Source organism: Amaranthus tricolor, chromosome 5 (assembly GCF_026212465.1).
Source record: "Amaranthus tricolor cultivar Red isolate AtriRed21 chromosome 5, ASM2621246v1, whole genome shotgun sequence".
NCBI lineage: Eukaryota > Viridiplantae > Streptophyta > Magnoliopsida > Caryophyllales > Amaranthaceae > Amaranthus > Amaranthus tricolor.
This window is the reverse complement of record NC_080051.1, coordinates 16,297,178-16,316,148: the sequence shown is the minus strand read 5'-3', so window position 1 is coordinate 16,316,148 and position 18,971 is coordinate 16,297,178. Positions and strand designations below refer to the sequence as shown.

The 18,971-nt window shown below is 30.9% G+C and overlaps 1 protein-coding gene across 1 annotated transcript; it reads left to right on the top strand.

The window, feature by feature from the left end:
- The first annotated feature begins 7,864 nt into the window (after positions 1–7,864).
- LOC130813488 (uncharacterized) lies at positions 7,865–14,103 on the top strand. Its single transcript, XM_057679324.1, has 4 exons — positions 7,865–7,938; positions 12,929–13,112; positions 13,165–13,549; positions 13,670–14,103. Exons 1-4 carry the CDS (start codon positions 7,865–7,867, stop codon positions 14,101–14,103), a joined length of 1,077 nt encoding a protein of 358 aa, XP_057535307.1.
- The last annotated feature ends 4,868 nt before the right edge of the window (positions 14,104–18,971 follow it).

Sequence of the window (18,971 nt, the reverse complement as noted above, 5' to 3'; positions counted from 1 at the left end):
CCGAGCTCGATTGACACGCGACTCGAATTTCAACCGATAACAAACCGGTTTGAACCCGATAATGCGAACAACCGTAGTTAAACCGACCCGTAACCAACCGATCTGACCCGAATATGACCCGTTGTTGTATACAACCGAAAATTTACCGATTCGAAAACCAACCGAGCCGAATTACACCCGTCCGAAACCGACCTGATAACCCGAATGAACACCTCTAAGAATGAAGATATCTAGTTTATACTGGTATAATATTATGGATTTATAATAATGTGTGTTATGTATTGAATTTTAGGTTGAGAGAATAGGAGATGGATTGCAATTTATGTAAATCATGTTGGTATGTGGTATTTATTAGTTTATTTAGTTAATACTTGTATAATATTGTGGATGTAGAAGATAAATGATTTATTTAATTTATATTTAATTCAGTTTTTATAGTTTATTTTAGTTTTTGATCTTCTCAAGCGAATTTCCACCTTTTGAGATGTGATGCGTTTATTATATGCTTTTGATTGTTGGAGCTTGTTGATGGTTAGGTTTGGATTTTCTTTTTTATTGTTTACAGATGATTTTGAAAATCTTGGAATATTTATTTTACAAATGAAACTCTACCTAAATTTCTACAAATTTATGGACGATCTCTTACAAGCCGTGAAGAATGTTGGAGTCGAAAATATTGATGTGGTTTGTATATATGTTACGTTCTTAAATTATAATATTATATATTTAATATTATGTAAAATCTAATATGTATGTATTATATAAAATTTATTTTTTAATTATTTTATATAATATTTAGGTTTTATACGACACTCCAAGGCAAACACGCACTTTGACAAAAAAGGAAATGCGTGAATTGAAGAACAATGTGGCCGTGTATGTAATTAATTTATATGTTTGGAAGTGTAATTAGTTTAGATTTTTGATTTTTGTATATATATATATATATATGTGTGTGTGTGTGTGTGTGTGTGTACACACACACATATACATATATATATATATATATACACACACACACACACACCCACACACATATATATATATATATGTTCTCCGCCATAAATTTGTTCTCCAAGGTCTCCCATAATTACTTAGAGGACTTATGGTCTTGGTAGATGTCAAAGAGCGAATCTTGCATCCTATTGAGAATATGTCCCCGGCAAATGAAATCATCGTTTTTTCATTTACCTCTTTTCCTTGATTGCTCAAGAGTTTCATTTCTACCTCCTCGCTTGGGAGTACTTATCACGTAAGCCACGTTTAAAGTAGTGAGAAGGATCATCATTTTCTTTTGGCAACGTCAAAAATCGACGCCAACAAACTTGTCCAACTTAATGAAATTAGAAGTAAGTTCTTTGATACCCGCCTTCTCAAAGAAAAGTATCACAAAAGATTATTAAGAAATAATAATGCAAATACAAATTACAATATTGGAATTTGTATTTCTTTTTGTTGATGACTAAAATAAACTTACACAAAAGCACTAAGAAATAACTTGAAGATGATCTTTGTAACGACAACCATTACCAGGACACTTGATACTTGTTGTAAGCATGTAATAACTTTTCTTTTGTGATATGTTCCCCACAAAGGTACTTGGATTTTTTACTTGGAAATTCACAATGAGATACAAACAACACAACACACCCTTAGTACTTAGGGTATGAAACTTAACAACAAAGTGTTTAATGAATTATAAACTTTGAAAGTTCTAACAAAAAGTTTATAACTCTTTTTGAAAGAACATGTACACCCGAAATTTTCTACCCCTTAAACGAAACCAAAATGGTAAAGAACCGAAGGAAATTCGAGTGTTACATTAAAATAAAATAAAAATAATAATAATAAACTTTATAAATGTGAGTAGAAATTTCGGCAGTATCTCTGCTAAAAAAATCAAATATGTAGTAGAGAAAATAGCACAATAAAAACATTATACTAATCTAAGGCATCATTGCCTTTAAAATCTCACACCACGGCAGAATGATTCATCGCTGGCTTCTCAAATTAACATGCCAAGCATGAATTGTGGCTCCAGTGTTAACGCTTGCGTTTTAAAATGACATCACTCTTTAGATACATGCAAAGTTATAAACTACGCAGCGGAAATACAAATATACAAAGGAGGACACAATGCCTCGTAACAAAACGTATACAAACCAAAGTTTACAAAAGATAATTAAGAGCTACAAGGTCAAAAGATGATAGTATGACACAAGTTATGCTGCGCTCTCATTACTCTCCCCCAAAGCAATGCAATGCAAAAGAAGCTCCAATACCTGCTACGCGTGCCTATGATCCTCCTACTGCTCGACATCAGACCAAAAGTCAATGTGTCATAGCAGGACAATCATAGAAAGTCATCGAACAATCAAACATAAATACAAATACGTACACGTCAGTAACTAACATCAATTATAATAAGGTCAACCTACTAGATAACATCATGTTATAAAACATAAGATGATTTTGTAAGACACAAGCACAAATACCAACCGTTTACCGTCCACATATACTTCTTAATCTCATTACGTCCTTTTTAACCCTAACCATGTGTTCTTGGGTAGAATGCAAGTCTCTACACTCCTCTTCTCAAAACATCAACTCTTGTAAAACACGCATAGTATCAACTCAACCATGGCATTAACAGACTACATAACACATGACCTTATAGAGCTTGTCTATCCTAAAGTAAGGTGTGATCATAGTCTATCTTTGGGATTGGTAACTCCCTTGAGGTAACTTAACTTAGGCACACTTCTCACTAGCATAAACTATTTTATTAATGAGTAAATTTCCTATCAATGAGTAAACGTTCTATCAATGTGTAAACTTCTATCAATGAATAACTTTCTATTATTAAATAACTTTCGATCAATGAATAAGCTTTCTATCATTAAATAACTTTCGATTAATGAACAAGCTTTCTATCATTAAATAACTTTCGATCAATGAGTAAGTTTTCTATCATTGAATAACTTTCTATCAGTGAATAAGCTTTCTATCATTGAATAACTTTCTATCAGTGGGTCTTTTTTCTACTTCATGGCATAGTGACAAGGCCAAGGGCGTTATCGGCCATCCGACGCCCATGGCAAAGTATGAGCTCACACCCCCTCCAGTTGACCCTCTCGGATCCTACCTTCGGGAAAAATATAACTCATTGGGATATCAATCCAGTGAAGAGGCCACCATATTGGGGTTTGCAAAGCCTGCATGGAACACCTCAGTCAAGGGGCAGTATGGCCACCCGACGCCCAATGACAAAAGTATGCTCATACCCCCAATACGGTGATCCTGTCGAATCTCACCTAAGGGACTATTAAAATGAATCGGACATAATCCAGTTGAGTCACGCCAGCTAATCATAATCTAATGCTTTATCAAATGGGAATAACTCCCGCTTTCTACTATTAATGAATGCCTTGGGATTGTAGATCCACTGAGCAACTCACAAAAAATACGAAATTCACCTATAAAGGAGTTATTCTAACTCCAAGTAAGACATAATCCAATTTTTAAATAAATAAGGGGGTGGTCCCCGCCTTCTACCAACACTCTCATTCTCTAAACTATTCTAAGCGCAAGGATTTCATAATTGATAGCTCTTCATATAAAGTTTACTAACTAGTACCTCACAGTTTCGATACAATGCATATTGTCACAGTAAACAATAAAAAATAAGGTCTTAAAGGAATATTGCATATAAGCTTTAGTTACTGCGTGTACGTACCTGTAAGCGTCATTGTACGATCGAAAAGTCACAAAAATCACCCAATTAATTCTACCTTCCTCTTATGAATGGGCACTTATATAGTTAGGAATAGAACTAATCAATCCCCTTAACTACTTTGTCATACCAACTAAATACCAAAGTAACCACTATCACCCATTCAACATAAGTTTTTGATTACTCTAGCAGGCACACAACTCACTCAATACAAATCAAAATCATTAACTCAACACAACATAAGTCTTTTCACTAATTTAAAAGTAAAAGTATATGTGAATCGTTCTTTTTCATCAACTAATTTTGAGTATATCGGTTCGCGTTACCCAAAAATAACTAATCACAACTAAACTTTACAATTTTAATATAACACTAATATAACGATAAAACAAATCTTAGAGTTATTGAATCGCGATATCATTTGTTACATTCTCCAAAGCTAGAAAGAACTATAATCAAAACAACACAACAAGTAACTTTAGCAACCATCAACGATAAGTTTGACATTATGCTCTTGGCTTTACTAAAATTATGCATTTATAATTTCAATGACGACCTACTAAGAGTACTTGTAATTCAAAACAATCAAGTCACAACAATTAGCAACTATTACTCTAACTAACAACCAAAACCATTTCTATAGTCAACTATAATCAAAATCATTACTAATTATCACAACAATAATCATCCAAGTCTTAAAACAACTTATAAGGTTATTAAATTAATCATCACACCACCAAAGTAGCATACAAACACACACACTGCTAGTAATCCCATCTCCAAATCAAACCCTAATCATTTTATGTTTAAAGATAATACCTTTAACTACTACCCATACTAAGATTCAAAGAAACTAATGCACAATCAACACACAACTCATAAACTTGGTAGATTCTAATTAAAAACAATAAATTTATCAATGAGGGAAGTGAGAGATGGCTTACAATGGGGATACAAGGGAAGAGGAGTGAAGAAATAAGAAGTGGTTGGTGGTGGAGGGAGGAGTGCGGCTGCTGCTGTGGGAGGAAGTCACGGCTGCTGTGACTGGCGGTATCACCTGCTGCTGGGAGGGTGGTGCCGCCGGCTTCTGTGGGAGGGTGGTGCCATGAGAAGTAAAGGAGAGGGAGAGAAGAAGAAAGGGAGGATGGAAATGACCGCTAGTAGTGAGCACAAGGGTTTCATACTTGCTTTCTATCCTTATTATTATTATTATTATTATTATTATTATTATTATTATTATTATTATTCTCTTTTTTTTAGATAAAAACCCGAACTAATCTTTTTTTTTCTAGATTCACCTTTTTGAAAAGCCTAACTAAGAAAACTCACCTTCGAGTACTCACAAATTTTAATAAAATAATAATTTTAATTCGAACCTCTTTAGTTTAGTAATCGCAAATCTATTTTTAATCTAAATATGTCAATATTTAAATTCGTATGTGAATGAAGATTATTGAGACTAACTCAAAATAATTTAATATATTTATAAAATGTCCAAAAGTGATAATAATAATAATAATAATAATAATAATAATAATAATAATAATAATAATAATAATAATAATAATTATAATAATAATAATAATTAATGACGTCATAAAAATGACGGGGTGTTACAGAACACAAGTAAGAGAGAAAGTAAGGATAAAGAATTCAGAAAATTGGTGTAAGTGACATCCTTCCCCAAGCCTCTATTTTTACTAGTTCAAGTATAGCAAAAGGTCGTGGACATTTAATCACCCAATGATGATCAAGTATAATACCATCAATCAATACCATTATAACTATGTTATTCATGAACATTATTCACACTATTAAAGTCACTTGTAGCTCCATAATCAAAGTTGAACAAGAATAGAATCTAATGCTCATTGATGAAAGAATACGAAAAGGCACATTTTTGTTCCAATTTGTCTTTTGTCCTTCCCTTTAACCCCTTTGGACCTTGTATGTTTAGTTACTTTGTCCCACTACTATTTGTAGTACTTGATGATAATTTTAAGGATTTAATATATACTAAATGATCAATAATTAATGTTGTCATTTACTCCTTATTTCGAAACAGTTAATGTTAATTCATCAAACTTCAACCTCTCTCATGAAATTATACTCTTTAACCCATTTTTTTTGCAATTAAATTCTCCCACTCTTTAATGGCGACTTCTATTTTTTGGGGCTAGAGGACCTCTCGCGAAGTTCATCTACCACAACTTGCTCTTTTCTTTTGCCAGAGCATCTTCAGTTCACAAGTAAGTGTTTCTTTTTAATTATTAACTTATCCACTGTAATGTTGGTTTAAAGGTTTGAATTTTGCTTAGAATTTAAGTTTTCCTCAATTGGTCAGTTGTGGGTTTTTTACATATGCATTTTTGAATTTTTAGGGTTTTATCATTTGAATACAATGGATATTAATGTGTCTATCAAAGATTGGTATGGCGAAAAATTTATTAAATTCAAAGGTTCTAGTATGTATATTGGAGGTTTTAGTAGGACATTTTCAATAGATCTGATTATTTGTCCATGGATTATTTGATGAATTTAGCTACTAAGTGCAATGGAGATAGAGAGATAGATGAACTTTTTTACTTGCTTTTAGCCTTTAGTTTGAAGGATAGATTAAGGAAGAAAGTTGGGGAGAATTATGTTGTCCATTTGCATGGTGTAGTAGTTTAAAATACGGTAGTGGATGTGTATGTGCTTCACAAATTTTCAATTCCATCACAGCATATTCCTGATACTGAACTTGTAACTCCACAAATTTCCAATTCCATCCCAACCAAGGTCAATCACTGACACTTTCGTATAGACTGTATCCCAATACCGTCTAACCTCATGTTGGTTACAAATCTCTAATCTCAAACTTTGCATTTCATGGTAAAACTCCCAAGGTACAGATCTGTCTCCTCCTCAAAACATAAGACAACTTGTTCGCCTTCCTAGGGTGGTATAAAATTTTAAGACATAATCCTAATAACCTCAAGCTATAGCCTTTGGTGCATGTTAAATTCCTTCTGGTTGAAGACATACCTCAAGTTTTGAAGATCGCTGTAGATCTTACACGGTAGCCCATACAAATAATGTCTCCGCAACTTTAGAGTAAGGATTACTACAACAAGTTTAATGTCGTGCACAAGGTAATTCACCTCATGTGGCCTCAACTGCCTCGATGGATAAGCTATGACTTTTACATCTTGCATAAGTACACATCCCAAACCTTTAAATGAAGTATCACAATAGACCTTGAATCGTTTGCTACAATCATGCAGTATTAATACATGAGCATTAGTGAATCTCCTCTTTAATTCCTCAAAAGCAATCGTGTACCTATCACTTTATTAAAACCGAATTCTTTTCTTCAACAACTCAAACATGGGACGAGTAACCTTAGAGAAATTCTCAACATATTTCCTATAGTAACAAGCCCAAAAAGCTCCGAACTTCAGTTACATTCCTCGGAATCAACAATTGGTTATCGTCTTAATCTTCTCTAGATCCACAGAAATTCCATCCTTAAACACAATATGACCCAGAAAAAAAAAAAAAAAAAAAAAAAAAAAAAAAAAAAAAAAACTATTTCCTCAAGCCAAAACTCGTACTTAATAAATTTCGTAAACATTTTCTTTTCAAAGTTTTAGCATAATCCTCAAACGTTTCTCATGCTCCTCCTTGTTTCTTGAATATACCAAAATTTCATAAAAACTATAAGCTTATCCAATAAGGACAAATGTATCTTTGTATCAAATCCATAAACGTTGTTGGCGTATTTGTTACACCAAATGACATCACTGAAACTCATAAAGTCCATAACTGGTCTAGAACGTAGTCTTAGGAATATCCTCCTCGGCTACCCTTAATTGATGAAACCTAGACCTCAAATAAATCATAGAAAACTCTTGAGTTCCTAACTTCTAACTAGTTGAAAATATCATCTATCCTAAACAAAGGGTAACTGTTCTTGATGGTAATCTTGTAAATCTCCCTATAGTCAATGCACAACCTCATTGTACCATCCTTTTTATTAACAAATAAAATAGGGGCTCCCCAAGGCGACACATTATGGCAATAAAACTCTTTTTTTTTCTAGTAACTCACCCACTACTTCTTTAATTTAGTTAACTCGACTAGGATAAAATGGTACAGAGTCTTGGACATAAAGATAACATCAGAAATCATATCAATATGGAAATCAACAACTCTCCTCGGGGGTAAACCAGGTAAATCCTTAAGATAAACATTAGGGTATTCACAAACAATCAGGGGTTTCATCGAGACTCAATTTGGTTTTCTCCTTACTGCTGGAAATAAACACATGCATGTATCCCTCATCTCTATGCTTAATCATCTCAATGGTTAAAACGACATAAATGGTTTAAACAAGGGACACATATTTGTTTATAATCAAGCACTCTCCTCCTTGAGTTTTAACCTAAACAATCATATCCTATTAAAAAAAATCTCCACATGATGACGTCTCTACAAATCCATACCCAAAATAATATCATAAGTTCCCAATTCAAACACTATCAAGTCGATAGTAGATGATGATCTAAAATCTTAAGACGAAAATAGGAAAGATACGGTCACATAGGAATGGTGAACTGTTAGGTGAACAAATTTGGAGATTGAATTTCTGAGGTTTGAAAGACAGAGGATTTGTGAAGAAAAGAGGTAGAGATAAAAGATCGGTCAACTTTAGAATCAAAAAGAATATGAATGGAAAAAATTTCTACGATAAAATTATCAGAAATAACTTTACCTTCAAACTCTTCATTCACGTTAATTGATATTCCAACTGTCAAATCCTAGACTCCTGAGTGAGGGAGTATTATAATCTTTTGTTATCTCAAATGAAATTTAAACATGTGATCAATATCACATTCACATAATTATAACATGTAATCTACACATGGTCACACAAGCACAAAAGAAAAAAAAATTGGAAAAAAGTTATTTGGAAAAAAAGACTTATTTGAAAACAAAAACATCTATTTTTTTTTTCTTTTTTGAAATGTTGGCTATCGAGAACATTCTTTTACATGGAACTGAAGTTCCAAGATTCGAGTAACTTTAGCTCTGATACTACATGTAACAGGAGCGGCAATCTCGATACATATTTAACATGTAATAATAATGTTTAACAAAAAAATATTGTTGAAGTCTTAAAATGCCGAACTGTTAAAAAACTTTAAATCATAAAAACTGAAACTGTTTAAAACAAAAGTAAAATATTACATCTGATAAGAAATATTTTTTTCTCAAAATAAAAAAAATACATCATCATCAAGTCGTCAATAAAGATACAAAAAGCAGCTAAGTTCTCGATAAATAGTAATTGCTATGGCCTGGATCGGAAACTGAACTAAATCCTGCAAAATGCTGCCATCCATGATACGGATGACAGTTGATTGAATCAGCGCTTAACGTCGAGCATAACTTCCTATCCAGCTCAAAATACGGAAATTATACGCTACATTTACAAAATAATACTTTAAGTACGAACTTATAATTAATTGACACCACCGTATACTTTTACCATATTCTTTTTCTGTTCCATACTTTTAAGTCATTAAGATACCATTCTCGATCCTGACAGAAGTACGTTACTGCCACTTATACTATCGGTAATTTTAATACTTAAGTAAGTTCATTTGATTAATACTCATAATCGTACCATGCATCATTGCGTCAAAACTAATCAAGTTTATCACTGATCAACAAGCAAGCGCGACCATATGACACCTGATATATGTAAGGGTCTGGCTAGATTAGGGCCAAAGCCCTATATCTAACTGTGGTGGGGGTCGTCACCCCGCCAATGTTTATGCTCGAGCTTCTACAGGATATGTAGCTAACCCCCTGTCTAACACCGCATTTATACGTGCCGGCTAACACGGGCGCTGAGATTTTACATGCCAGTCCATGATTCGACATTACCTTACTATCAGGGTCATTCAACCAATAATCAGATAATTTTACATAAGTTCATCACATTTTCATTATTACATGCTAACTTTGACTTTATTCAACTGAGGTGATAACTTCTTTTATTTAATATAGTTACTACTATAGACTTAAATTTTATCTTTAGGCCCTTGTAGTTCATATAATCTTTACTCGTTATATTTTTTTATCACTCTATATTTGATAGTTTCCTTATTTATCACCAAAAATTTTACTTCTTTTATTAATAGTCTCCACTTTAATATTTTCTACTAGTAGCTAATAAAATTTATTTTTCTTGAAGTAAACTCCTAAAATCGATATTACCTAACTTAGAATCAATACAACTTATTCTTTTCGGATAATTAATTATTTTATTTATAACTCCAAGTTAAATTGTAATCTCAGGATAAGTTTTTCAAATCCAACAATTTCACAAAAGTCAACGTTTCAAGTTTTAGGGAAACAAGTAACTTTATTAAGTTTACAAAAAGATAAATATTTTAGCAAATAATCATAAAATTTGGAACTTCTCAATAATTAATATCTCTAGTTATAAAAACAGAGTGACACTTACAAATTTTTCACAAAAAATCAATATTTCAAGTAAACTTTGTAATTTTACGAAAATTCAATATTTTCAGTTGTAAAGCAAGTAAAACTTTAAAATTTCACAAAAATCATTATTTTAAGTAAAATTTATAATTTTCACGAAAATCAATGTTTTAGATATAAAACGGGTAAAACTTTATTTGTTTACATTTTCATAATTTAAGAGACAAATTTCTAAAAATACTTTTACATCTTTGTATATATATTTTTGCTCAAATAGTAAACTAAAAAAAATTATTTTGTACGACTAGTTTATTTAATATCATAAAAGTTATCTTTATTATAATTTCTCATATATTTAAGGAAACACTTTAATTGGTTATAAAAAGTTATTCACAAATATATTTTAATCTTATTATGGATACTTAGTAACTTATATTATTTAATTATTTTATTATTATTATTATATAAACTAATATGGTCAAATGGCCTAGGTTACTTTTGGAGTATTTTCCACTTATAAACAACTTAATTTATTTTATTGTAGTATATCCTAAGTTTAAATAATTAACATAGTCACTAAAAAAAATAAAAACTTCAACACAATAACTTGAAAATTCAATAACATAAATATCAAATAGATTCTAATAACAACTTTTTAAATATAATCCTGGTTAATATAACATGTTCATAAAAACTACTCACAACTTATTAAAAATGTTTAAAACTAACTTAAACATATTAAAAATAAATTCTAGCATAAACATACTAAATATAATAACATTCCTAATATAACACATAACCCATAAACATACTAACACAAATTTATACATAAGTAAAACTTAATTTTAGTTAGAGCATAATAATCCACCCAACTTTCTAACATGTTCAAAATTTATTAAACGACATACTAACGATATTTTTAGCAAAACATACTTAGAATAAACATAATCATAAATTCATCAACCAATTTCCCTAATTAATCATGCCCCATATATTTCATACTTTACATATTATAAAGTAAATATAATGTAAAATTTTCACATAAAAAGTAGGGTAAGAAATTGTACCATACTACTACCAAGGATTAATACTAAATACTAATTAGGAAAATGGATAGTGTGATCCTCCAAGCTCCAATGCTCCAAGCCCAAAACCCCAAAATGATGATCTTCAAGTACCCAAAATTATACACAACTACGCTTCTTCTTCTTGATTTTCTTCAACTAATTAATTTTAGGAAATTAGTATATGATATAATGAAGTGAAATTAGGAGCAAATAGAAGAAAAGTAGATGACTTAATTCCTTAATATTACATAACTAGAATGATATATTTTAGGTGAGTTTTGTTTTAAGTTTGCAAGGTTCAATGTTAGGAAAATAGCTTGTATATAAAGAAGATATTTATAGGACAAGATCTTATAATATTTTGATAAAAAAAAATAATCATGGCTCTATATCTTACCCATAACCATCCAACATGATGGTAAGGATGAAGTTTGATTTATTTTCAAACTCACTTTACTTATGTAAGTAAATAAGTAATAAAAAAATATAGGTAGGTTTTAACTAATTAGTTTTAGTTAGTTAGGATTAGTTTAGGTGTAAAAACAAGCTTAAAAGTGTAATTAAATTTAGTATTATAATTATACTAGTTTTAAAATAGTTTAAGTGAAAGTGTTAAAGTCGTTAAGAGTATGTTTGGATTGGGCCATTTCACTTGAATTGATAGAATTGGCCCAATTTCATTGTTTGGCTAAGCTGAAAAATTGAAATTGAAATTGGCTCAACTCCAACACAATTTCAACCCAAGTAAAAAAAAATTCCTATTCAGCCCAAATATTTTTTATTTTTTTTTTATATTAAATATATATATTAAAATTTAAATCCCCTCCCTCACAGTCACTGCATCCCACTCCCAGTTCCCTCATTGCCTCACGTACGCCCTCTGCAGCTCAGCCCCTCACTTCCTCAATTCTCACGCTGCGTCCCAGACTCCTAGAGTCCCAGTCATCACTCGACAGCCCACAACCCACAGCCCACCGGCCACCGCTTACTCCTCCCCTCTTCTCACAGGCGGCTGGCGGATTTGAGGGTAATAAACCCTAATTTTGATTTTTTTTCCTACAATACTTTTGATTTATGTTGAATTGTTGAGTAGTTTTTTATTTATTTGAGTTTAATGGTTGATTTATGTTGAATTGTTGCGTTCAATGGTGATTTTTGATTTATTCTAGTATTAATTCCATGGTGAATGTTGGACTATTTTGTTGGTATATTACGTTCACTGCTAGGTACCAATAATTGTTATGCTATCTGCTCTTGTAATTTGAGCGCCCTTCTTAGGCAGCCATTGCTAGATCTTGGTTTCAAATCTCTTGTAGAGCTGCCCATTAATTTATTTGTGTTAACAACTATCTAAATTTCTTCATTACTAGAGCAATGTACTTATGGTATTTGAGAAATGTTTTGTGTTTTAGTTATTAATTTGCATCTACAAGCTTTTATTTATTAATGTTACATTAATTAATTAAAACATTGGTTATATTATGTCTCAGTATACCATGTCTCATGATCGACAAGTTTCTATTGTTAGAAACCGAACTAGAGATGACAATAGTGATAGGAATGAAGATGAAATGGAACTAATTGCAATAGTTAGTGGCTTTATTATGGTTGTAGTGGGAGCATGATTTGATAGGTTTCAGCATAAAGAAGTACCTTGGAACGAACATGAACGTGCAATTAAAAGAGCATATTGGTTGGATTCCCTCATGAATGATAGGATTTGTAAAGAGCAGTTACGTATGGATCGGAGATGTTTTGATAAGTTATGCGAGGTTTTAGTTACTAGAGGAGACCTAGTTACTACTAGGAATGTGACCGTAATAGAAATTGTTGCTTTTTTTTCTACATACTCTTGCCCATGATCTGAAGAATAAAACTATTGGTGTCGTGTTCACTCGTTCGAGAGAAACGGTAAGCCGTCAATTCCATACCGTGCTCAAAGCTGTGATGAAAATAGGCAAGTATTATATCAAGCAAGTAGATTTCAATGTGACTTATGATGGAGACAACAAGTGGAAGTGGTTTGAGAAGGCACTTGGGGAACTTGATGGGACACTTATTAAGATGACAGTTCCCGTCGAAGATCGACCTAGATATAGAGATAGAAAAGGAGATATTACTACCAATGTACTAGCTACATGTGATCCAAGTCTTCGGTTCAATTATGTTTTGCCTGGCTGGGAGGGATCGGCTTATGATCCTTGCATTTTAGGGGACGCCCTCCGAAGACCTAATGGTCTCAAAGTTCCTAGGAGTAAGCAAAACCTCAAGTAGCTTGAAATTATAATTCTTTATAATTTTACTTTCTTATATAATTTTTTTAATGTCACAAATAAATATTTTCTTGTTGATTTGGGATATTCTAATGCACAAGGCTTCTTGGCTCCATATAAAGGTACACGTTACCATTTAAACTTGTGGAGAGGAAGTGCTCCTACAAACTACAAAGAATTGTTCAACTTGCGTCATTCATCCGCACGTAATACTATTGAAAGAGCCTTTGGGTTATTGAAAAAGAGGTGGGCTATATTGAGGAAAAGTAGCTTTTATGATAAGCAAACACAAGTAAGAATCATAAATGCATGCTTTGTTCTCCATAATTTTGTTAGAGAAGAAAATTTGTATGAGAAGAATTTGTTAAATGAGGTGGACGATGATTTATCAAATGTAGAAGCTTTTGATACAATGGAGGATAAAGGGGAGGATTTCATTTCAACGGCACAAGCCTCACCTCAATGGAACAACTTAAGAGATAAAATGTCACAAAAAATGTTCCGAGAATACCAAGCTCGAATGGGGGCTACTTGATTGTGGTTATTTTTATTCTCTAGTAGTGTAGGTGTGTGAATGTGAATTTAGTACAATGTTTTGTATTCATATGCCAACACTTGTGATTGATTTTAGATAATGGAACCTTCTAAATGTGTTGTTTTGTTTTTGGTAGGTAATGAGCAATAAAAGAAGCTATGTGTCTTGGAATAAGCAGATGGATGACATTCTTACTCGAGTTTTGTTAGAACAAATCAACAAGGAAAAAGGAGATGGAGACTTTAAGCCTCAAGCTTACCAAGCTGTTATTGATGAGTTAAAGAGAGCGTTAGGCATTGCACTTAATGTGGATCATGTGAGAAACCGAACTAAGTCTTGGAAGAAACACTATGGCTGCATCACGGACATCAAGACTTATACAAAATTTAAGTGGGATGATGAAAAAAAAATGATCGTAATCACAATGGAAGATCTATCTCAATGGACAGAATATATTAAGGTATGTATGACTGAGTTTCTACTTGTATGTTTCATTGACTAGTATAGATTAGTGAGTTTAGGAGCAGAGTAACATGACCTGTATTGAGTATAGATTACTGTCTCTGCCTTGCCTATGAGTTAAAATATGTTACATCTTAAAGTAAAAGACAGTATGTATCACACAGAATCTATACAACAGGACTAATCCCCGGATTATGTATGTACTTGTCTTTTGCTGTCGTCTTAGTTAATTTTCAGCAAGCCATAATAAGACACTACTTCTACTCTTATCTTTAATACTAATTGCAGGACATGCATATTTGACCAAGTCTCTGATGATAAACTCATATCCAAGAGATTTCGGCACTACTATTAAATTCATGCTCCATCATTAACTGCTTAATTTGACATTGTAAATTTGATCCCTTCCTTTTATTGCTGCTTTGTTTTTTGGTCGAGACTGCATATTGCTCAGTGCAGTTGATTAACTAGAGTATATAATTTATAGATGGCTTCCTTTTATTCTGAGTTGTTTCAGTTTAAATGATATATAGATGGCTTTCTCCAAATAATAGTTGTACTCTGAGTTGTTTCCAGTTGCATATTCTTGGTTCTTTAAGAATCTGATCTGCTCAAATGTGCTTCCTGTACCAATATTATTGTTTCCTAAATTGTGTTACTATTGCTTATTTGCTTCTTCGTTTTCTAAATTGGGATTGTGATCGAGTAGGTAAACAAAAACGCTACCCCTTATCACAACAAGTGCATAGAAAATTGGGAAGATATTTGCACTTTATTTGGTGCGGATAGAGCCGTCGGGGATGTTGCAGAGCAACACGAGGAGGCAGCGGATGCCATGGAGGGGGAGACGATCTGTGAACGAACAAGCTCTTCTAAGGATCCAACTAATTCAAGCTCTCGCAAGCGGAAAAAGGATAGTGTAGCTGCTACCGTAAATAGTTTTGTCGAGTCATTTAGAGAGTACGTGCAAAGCAAGATTAAAGACGCTCCGAAACTCAAACTCAATTGTCAAGAGATTCACGCTGTTGTTTCTCAAGTGCTTGGCATTTCTAGGATTCAGACTATGCGGGCAGTAAAGAAGTTTATGAATGGTAATCCCGACGAGTTTCTGATGTGGAAAGAACTACCGGAGGATGAGAAACTCGACTGTATACTCTTATCCCTTGACGAGTAGTTTGTACGTTACACTTTTGATATTCTATGTTAAGATAACTTTTAATGTGACAATTTCGGATTATTGTAATATCATAATACATTTTATTTGCTAATAATATTTTTGGTTGAATGTAATTACAAGGTTATCCAAACAATGCTATAGAATTTAAATTTGGAAATTCAATTCCAATATTTTCCAAACAACTATGTGGATTTGAAATATAGGAATTCAATTCTTTGATTTCCAAACGAGATTGAGGAATTAAAATTGGAATTTAAATCCATAATTTCAATTAATTTCAACTTCTTGAATTGAATTACAAAAATTCAAATGAAATTCGTATTTCCAAACGCTACCTAAAGTAATTGTTAACAAAACTAATTAGAAATTAAGCATCTAAAACGTAAAACTTTAGTAAATCGTAAGTTAATTAAATAATTTTGAAAATATTGAAGTATATAAATTAGTAATTAAAACTTTTGGGCTCAAAAAGAATATTTTAGAAATATAAAATTTCGAGATGGAAATAATTTAAAGAACTCGGACACGTATTGAAATTTTAAGGGAATATAAAATTGGATATAAGAATTACATCTCGAGGAATAAAATTATATATGATAACTAAATTAAATTGGAGTTTAGATATTATGAATTAAGAATTTATCGGAAAAGAAATTAATCGGATGATTAAAGGGAAATTTCGAGTCGGTTACACAAATTCATCTTTACGTGAATTCCAGTTAGCACACGTTTTCATAGAGAAATCAAAGAGGAGAAGAGAAAATGAAGAGAAGGAAAGAAAGTTTGAGAGACTGAGATGCAAAAATAGATGAAGTACAGTCAAGAAGACATTCAATGCAATTTATAAGATTTTATGGCTAAAATAAATATAGGATCTCTTTTGAATTTAAAAATGCAACCTGTGATTGTAGGTGGGGGTAACTTGTAAGCTCTTTCTTTGCAAATAGGCATTAAACGTTAACCCTTTGTAGAATAAATTAAAGATTGACCCTTTATTTGCAGATACGCTAAAGTTTAGCCTTTTAGATGTAATTTTTCCTTATATTTATGACATAATATTTTTTCTGTGTAATATAGTGACTTTTATAATTTTGTGCTTTTGGTTCAATCCTGATCGTAGAATTTTTTCTCTTGCGAAAATCAACAGTGAAAAATATTTTTTGTCCTTCTGATTTTGAACATCGTTTGTTTCATTTGATTTTTGGATAGAAAAGAGTAACAAAAAGGCATGTTAGTGACATTTTTAAAAGAATTAAAAATTAACAAAGTAATGTCTAAATCCAATGATTAAAAAAAGGAAAATTTGCAAAAAAACACCTTTTAAAACCCCTTTTTTTGCAAAGAAACACCTTTTATGATTTTTTTTGTAAAAAAACACCTTTTAAGAGACTTTTTTTAAAAAAAGACACCTTAAATCAGTTTCCGGTGACTTTTGTCAACTTTCCGGCGTTGACTATGCTAGTCAACGCCGGAAAGTTGACAAAAGTCACCGGAAACTGATTTAAGGTGTTTTTTTTTAAAAAAAGTCTTTTAAAAGGTGTTTTTTTACAAAAAAAATTATAAAAGGTGTTTCTTTACAAAAAAGGGTTTTAAAAGATGTTTCTTTGCAAATTTCCCTTATTATTATTATTATTAATTTTTTTTAAATTTTTTTTATTTTTTTTATATAATAATAAAAATAAATTTTTTTTAAAAAAATAATATTAATAATAAAAATAAAATAAAAATAAAAACAAAAATTTAAAAAAAACTAAAAAAAATTTAAAAAATTTAATAATAATAAAAAAATAAAAAGTATAAAAAAATATAAAATAACAATAATAATAATTAAAAATAATAATAATAATAATAAAATTAAAAATAAAAATTAAATTAAAAAAATATTTTTTTTAAAAAAAAATAAGAATAATAATATTTATTATTATTATTATTATTATTATTATTATTATTATTAATTATTTAAAATTTTTTTTAACTTTTTTTAAAATTTTTGTTTTTATTTTTATTTTTATTTTTATTATTAATATTATTTTTTTAAAAAAAATTTATTTTTATTATTATATAAAAAAAATTTAAAAAAAATTTTAAAAAAATTTAATAATAATAATAATTAGGGAAATTTGCAAAGAAACACCTTTTAAAACCCTTTTTTGTAAAGAAACACCTTTTATAATTTTTTTTGTAAAAAAACTCCTTTAAAGAGACTTTTGTTTAAAAAAAACACCTTAAATCAGTTTCCGGTGACTTTGGTCAACTTTCCGGCGTTGACTGGCATAGTCAACGCCGGAAAGTTGACAAAACTCACCGGAAACTGATTTAAGGTGTTTTTTTTAAAAAAAAGTCTCTTAAAAGGTGTTTTTTTACAAAAAAAATTATAAAAGGTGTTTCTTTAAAAAAAAGTGGTTTTAAAAGGTGTTTCTTTGCAAATTTCCCTTAAAAAAATAGATAAAGGGTTCCCAAACATGGAAATTACCCTTCGTAATTGTTAATTGTAGTACAACTAGATTTGGATAAGAAAACCAAATTCAAATGGGAGAAAAAAGTGGTGTTGGTTTCACTATACTCTCACGATCAAATAATTATAATTTTTGCCCAATCAACCAATAAAAACCTAGTAGTAGCGGCAAGTTTAGAGTTAATTTTACGAAGGTTAGATTTTAAGATAGATCATTGAGGGAAATTGTCATGACTACAATTAAATCAATGTTTTTGGTTGGTTAATTATATTGAACATTTAGTGTATATAGACCTAGATTTGTATAATACTACATACTTAGTATAGTAGTGGGATTAAATAAATATATTATAAGTCCAAATTAAATGCCTCAAAGAATTTGATGAATCATTACTTTGATTCATAAGTTTTGTTTGATGAATCATTACTTTGATTCATAAGTTTTGTTTGATGAATCATTACTTTGATTCATAAGCTTTGCTTAGTGAAACAAAATTTTGGTTCGTAAGCTTTGCTTGGTGAAACATTACTTTGATTCATAAGCTTTGCTTGGTGAAATACTTTTGTTTCAAAATGAGGTATTGTTTGATGCATAACTCTATAAATAGAGGTTGCATGCCAAGGGACATTCCATTCCAATTTCATATGATTTATGATTTCTATAAATACTCTTATTCTTGTTCTTCCTTTCATGAGATAATATTGAGAGAGTAATTAACTCTTAATATCATCAAAGTTCATAATTCACTACAACACTTGTATTTACTATTACAA

Bases quoted from the DNA above. Each gene is read 5' to 3' on its own strand.
- LOC130813488 (XM_057679324.1), top strand. From the start codon at position 7,865: ATGGTACAGAGTCTTGGACATAAAGATAACATCAGAAATCATATCAAT. The intron at 13,113-13,164 runs GTAATAGAAATT...CATGATCTGAAG, and splicing joins TTACTACTAGGAATGTGACC to AATAAAACTATTGGTGTCGT. The intron at 13,550-13,669 runs GTAAGCAAAACC...CTAATGCACAAG, and splicing joins TGGTCTCAAAGTTCCTAGGA to GCTTCTTGGCTCCATATAAA.